This window comes from Nestor notabilis, unplaced genomic scaffold (genome assembly GCF_000696875.1).
Source record: "Nestor notabilis isolate BGI_N333 unplaced genomic scaffold, ASM69687v1 scaffold6697, whole genome shotgun sequence".
Taxonomy (NCBI): domain Eukaryota; kingdom Metazoa; phylum Chordata; class Aves; order Psittaciformes; family Psittacidae; genus Nestor; species Nestor notabilis.
The window spans coordinates 31,434-37,299 of NW_009936007.1; the positions used below are offsets into that span (position 1 = coordinate 31,434).

General features: G+C 39.0%; 1 protein-coding gene across 1 annotated transcript in view; it reads right to left on the reverse strand.

Moving 5' to 3' along the window:
* NFX1 (nuclear transcription factor, X-box binding 1) overlaps positions 1 to 5,477 on the reverse strand; it is a gene marked incomplete at its 3' end in the record, with an annotated part of 34,270 nt that extends 28,793 nt beyond the window's left edge. The window contains exons 1-3 of the mRNA XM_010018119.1: positions 5,465 to 5,477; positions 3,939 to 4,985; positions 1,575 to 1,736 (exon numbers count right to left, since the gene is read on the reverse strand). Of these exons, the coding sequence (XP_010016421.1) occupies positions 1,575 to 1,736; positions 3,939 to 4,985; positions 5,465 to 5,477 (1,222 nt within the window). The remainder of the gene's footprint in view (positions 1 to 1,574; positions 1,737 to 3,938; positions 4,986 to 5,464) is intronic.
* Between the last annotated feature and the right edge of the window lie 389 nt (positions 5,478 to 5,866).

Below are 5,866 nucleotides of genomic sequence, written 5' to 3' on the forward strand. Positions count from 1 at the left end.
TCTGACCACTGAAACTCAGAATCCATCCTAGAGATCAATACTGGTACAGACCACCGTGTAATCTGGAAGTGGAAGGCAAGGGGAGCAGAGGAAGCAAAATAGAGTTGTTGTAACTCAAATATCTCCAGTTCTTCCAGGCAAAATGAAAACACCAGTAAAACCATCCGCAAAGAAGGGAGTAAATGGCTTAAACTTTTGTCCCATCAATGTAAGTACACAAGTCAAACACCACCAAAGCATCAGTTTTTAAAAGAAGTACAAGAAAGGTGGCAACAGACAACATATTTCCCTTTATAAACATAATAAAGATGCGTGCAGTGCAGGTATTTTTGTCAGATTGACCTTAGCTGTGCAATATTTAAAGGTCACATTCCTTCAAGACATAATATCGAAATGTTAATAAAAATGCTTCCTAAGGAGAAAGTGATGTTCTTGCTTATAGGAAAGGATCTTTCCACAAGGTTATGCCTAGCAGATGCCCTCATTCTCCTGACCTGGACATCTCTAACACACACTGAAAATCTACTTCTTAGTGCTGCTGACAGTCTACATGGTAGAAATACCAAACATTGGATGTCAATCACAAGTCTAATATAAGCAGAACCAAGAACTACCCTACAACTCCCTACAGATAATCCAGAGATTCTTTGACCTGGGTTAGTCAAACTAATTTTTTCAAATGACCAAGAGAACAATAGAAGGCAAATAAGCCTCTGAAGGAAGATACTTTCAGTAAAACACATCTGAAAGATACTCTGAGAAGAGAGATACTGTGGGGTGCAAGAAGTCTTTGTAATGCTAGGATTGTTCTTTGCTTCTTCCCACCCAAGTATGCCCAGGCAGAGACAGACACATGAAGACTGGTAAATGCTAAACAAGCAGGGTACAGAAAAAAATTAACTCTACTTCAAGACGAACATTACAGCATTCAGTGTGTCCACATCACACAACTGAACACAGCAGGGAGGCTGCAATTCAGCCTTATCTTACACCAACGCATTTAAAGGGCAGAATGTAGTGGTATAAGATTTTCAAAAAGTGGTCTAATACAAAGACTCTGAAACAGTTTAAGCTAATGAGAAAGACAGAAGTTTTCTGTCTTCTCTAAATTTCATTTCACTGCATGGCATCAGTGATGGATTTCAGGAGTGCTTTATCTGAGAACAGAACTAAGAGTAAAAGCAGACAACGGATGCTTGGAGTAATGCTTCTGTTTGACTGCTCAGCCAAGCACAGATGAGAAAAGGCAAGACACTTCTTGGTGTGAAAAAACACAGTCACAAAGCTTTGCATCCTGATGCACTGATTTCATTGAGTGATCTTATACTTACATTTCCAAACCTGAAAATTAGTTTCAGCTATAACACTAGGAAGAATCAGAATAGTTAGGAGGATAATATAGAGCATCTGTAGAACTGTGGGAAAAGAACCCAGTAATTAAAATTTGCTTTGTTTACAGCTTACTGGTTACCTCAGACAGTATTTACAAGTAGTTTTCCAACATAAGAAACACAAATTTTGCTATTATATATACATATTTGAGAGAGAAAGTGTGTACAAGAAAAAATACCAACCTTCAGCTTGTGAAGCTGGTGATCGTGCCCACTTCTTAATGCAGTTCAGGTGGAATACATGGTAGCAATTCTGACAGCTCCACACTGGGGCTACTATTCGGACCACCTCACAGCATACCATGCACTCATACTTCTCTGTGGTCAGCTGTTCAATCAATGACCCTGCAAATAAAACACATACTTGTGCATGAAACATCAGCTAGTTGAGAAACAAAATTCAAGTGAAATTCAAGATTTCACTTAAACTGTAACAGAACTTCTTTTTCCTGTATGGCTGTAAAACAAGGTATTAGTTTACTCCTGGAAGATTCCAGTCCGATACCCAATAAGCATTTTTCTAGTTTCAGAGCAGGAAAATCAAGTATAAGATTCCCATAAAAGTGGCAAGAGTAATCCCTGTTGATGAATAACCACCATTCTGATCTTCCAAACTTGTTAATGGTTTTAAGCTTGGCAGACGTTTGCGATTTTACTCATCACTTTATATGGGAAATTTATCTTCACCTAAACTTTAAACTCAAAAGCTTAAAGCTCTTAACTACAGAAGGTTTGGCCAAAATTAAATTCCCATCCTTCAGTATTCCTGGGGCATGACACAACAAATATTAACAGTGAAGTACTTGGATTACAAAAATAAGCCTCTCATAAACTGACTGCTTTAGAAGTAGAATTACTGGGAAACAATAGTCAAAGTACAGGGCCTTTGAGCCATATGAAAGAACATGAAAAACTACTTTGAAAACAAAGCAAGCACTCCACATGAAAGACAAAACAGTCTGACAACATAGTTAGATGTGCAACCGCAACAAAGGCACCACACAGTCTGGCAGAATTGAAGTTAACTCTCCCATCAAGCTAAGACAATCAAATACACCTTTGAAATGCTATTTAATCTATGCCTGCAGAATTTTAAAGACCTTAAGTAAAAGTGTGAAGTGTAAAAATGTACCAGTACCGATTTAGACAGTGCCAATACAAGGGAAGTTAGAACTTGAAGGACAAAAAAATGGAAAGGACAAAAGAAAAATGACTACCAATTCAAAATATGCTTATAACACACAACTGAAAGCAGGCCCATGGATGCCTGGAAACTTGGAAGTATTAACACTGTTTGCCCTCCTGAATAGGATATAAGCACTTTCAAGCTTCTTTTCCTGCCCTCCTGCATAAAGCACAGCAAGATTTAGAATTAGCAGTCATTTCTGCTTTTGGTACCCCATGAATATAACCTGTGGCAAAGAAAGCATCCTCATCTAAACCAGACTTTTTCCTCCAGAAGACTAAAGCTATCTTCCCTGTATTCAGAAAGAACAGCTGTCCCACAAAGACTTAGACTCAGTCCCCTGAAAAATAGTGGCAGGTATGTTTCCAAAATAGCTCCCAACTAAAGCATACAAAGACAGACTGACATTTTAGAGGAGGAAGTTCCTTAAGTTCCCTGCAAAAGATTGCTACTTCACTTCCTGCTTATTGCATATGACCTTTTCCATGTCATAATAATGATGAGAGGAAGACTGAGGTATCCTTATGATTCAAGTAGAACCCAGGAGCATGAAAATTAACGTACTTATGTTAGAAAGGCTCGAGAAGAACCTTGATCCTTGAGCTTTCTTCTAAGGGAACGAAGTCACTAACTGAAGCAATCTTATGCTTCCTGATTATGCTACTACTTTCTCAGCTCTGAAAGCAGAGACACTGAGAAGCACCATCTTCCAAAGATTGAATACCACAGGAACAGCAGGAACTCGTCTACCTGTCTCAACCATTCTGGGCAGCAGAGAGAAGGTGGAGATTTTTGGGTGGTTCCACTGGAAAAGGACAAAAAAAAAAAAATAAAATAAAATAAAAAAAAAAAAAAATAAATGGGGAAAAGAAAAAATAGGACAGTTTCCAGACACTTTCTCTTACTATCTTCTCATAGTTGCAAAAACCCAAAGAATTCCAGTTAGGAGAATACAGTTCTTCTATATGTCGTTTTCCTACTTCTACATAAAACATGAGGAAACTTGTTCTGCAAAAATCAGTTTTAGGATTGTCCCTCTCAAATCGCATTGTTCAGAATGCTCACAATAAACATACATGTTTTAACAAGGTGCCTGACCAGGCCACCACCTGCAGTTTGGTAGTGAAACAAAACAAAAGCCAAACCAACAAAAGCATCTTTAAACAAAATCTGTTCTTCCCTAGTAAACATAATAGAACATCTCCCCACTCAGAAAGCACACATTTACATGTAATTCTACCCTCAGATACTGACCTAATGTGAAATAATAAGCCTCTTTAGCTAGTCAAATGTGAAGGCAGTTCAAATTATTCAAGATCATATCTTTAATACAGAAGTACAGGACAGTCTAGAAAGCTTACCTGTATGAGTTTCTTTGTTTTTTGGTACATCACTTTGCTTTTTCCAGTACTGGGTCCAGCTGAAATGAAGCGCAGGTGCTTGATCCCCCTTTAGCAGAAACTTTCTTCCATTACATCTGACAGAATCAGACAACTGATGCCTGATGTCACTCGTCAAGGTTTCATCATTTTTGTGAACAGAGAGTTCTTTCTTCCTTTCATTTTTATCTTTTGGAGTATATGCAAGAGAAGACTTCTTACCTACTTTTGTATTTTTACTACGGTGAGAATCATGTCTTTTCTGACACTCTTTTTCTGCAGGGGGTTTATTCCACACAGGCTTCCGGGGATATCTTTTGTTTGTGTAATTGTAGCCTTTCTGCTCATCCACACCACCGACAGGGGCATCACAGAATGCCTTTCCAACAGATGATTCTGAAGAGTCAGATTGAGTCAAATCCAAAGATGGAACATTTTCAAACAGCTCTTTCTGTTTAGAGCTTGCTCTCTTTTCCCGGTCATGTACTTGCTTTCCCTTCTCCCTGAAACTTCTTCCAGATACATGCATCAGGTGTGTTTTCTTTGGCTTTGCTCCTCTGCTATCAGCACTCGGTACCTCCCTGTCACTCTCTGAAGAGAGAAAGTCATTGTATCCTCTAGCAGGTGCTCTTCTCCCAGGTACTACTGCAGCATCTGAAACTCCTGGACCTGCAGCAGCATCAGCAGTACTTGGCTTTATCTTACTTTTAGTACACATGTTGTCATTTCTTGATCTGTGCCATCTCTGGCTTTGCAAATTGCGGTTCTTCAAACTTTTACTGTTACCAAAATACCGGTGGAAGTCTTCAGAATTCCCATACTGACTTTCTGGATTACAAATGCCATGATGCTTTGTGGAAGAGCTTTCATACTCAGTACCTCTTTCGGAAGACAGACTAGGAAATGGCAAATTACTTCTATTCAGATTACTGTTGGAGTCCTTCCTATCTTTGTTTGCCCAGTTTATATCTGTAGGTTGCCTTTCTCCTGGAATGGAATTAGCAGCATCAGGATTGAAATTCAAAGCACCTAAAAAGTGGAAAAAAAACCCCAAACCAAACACATGTATAAGACTATTAAGTATTAAATACTACAAGGGCCTGTAGTGACAGGACATGGGGGAATGGTTTTAAACTTTAAAAAAAAAAGTGACAGAGGGGAGATCTAGACATTAGGCAGAAGTTCTTCCCTGTGAGGGGGCTGAGGCGCTGGCACAGGGTGCCCAGAGAAGCTGTGGCTGCCCCATCCATGGCAGGGTTCAAGGCCAGCTTGAACACAGGGGCTTGGAGCAACCTGCTCTAGTGGAAGGTGTCCCTGCCCATGGCAGGGGATTGGAACTGGATGAGCTTTAAGGTCCCTTCCAACCCAAACCATTCTATGATACCTTTGCAGTAAAATTACCACACATGCAAAGGCCCAGAGATAAATCAATCCCACACTTGACAGAACAACTGCAAACAAGTTTCCAGAAACTAGAGTTGACTCATACAGTGCTTTCTGGACATTACCTTCTCTTGCCATCTTTACAGAATGACCCAGAGTTAATATAAGACTATAAAAATATATGGTGAGGAAAAACATTTGAAGCAGCACTGTACTCTCTATCTATTATTTTACCTTTTCAGTAGTGTGGAAATCAACATTTTGAAGGGAAGAACAAACCAGGACATTTCAAAGCATTAACATATTTTTTTTCACTGAATTTCACTTACTTGCAAATTAAAGAGTTTTTTTAAACCTGTAGGAATGGTCATAACTACTATGAGGGATTTGGTGGCCAAAGTAAAAAACATAACATCCAACTCTGTGCCACTGAAGCTTTAAGTTTCCTAAAAGTTAGGAACTTAAAATTACATTTAAGCGTGTTCTTAACCACATAACCTAATCCATACTTCTTAAAGAGAGACTCA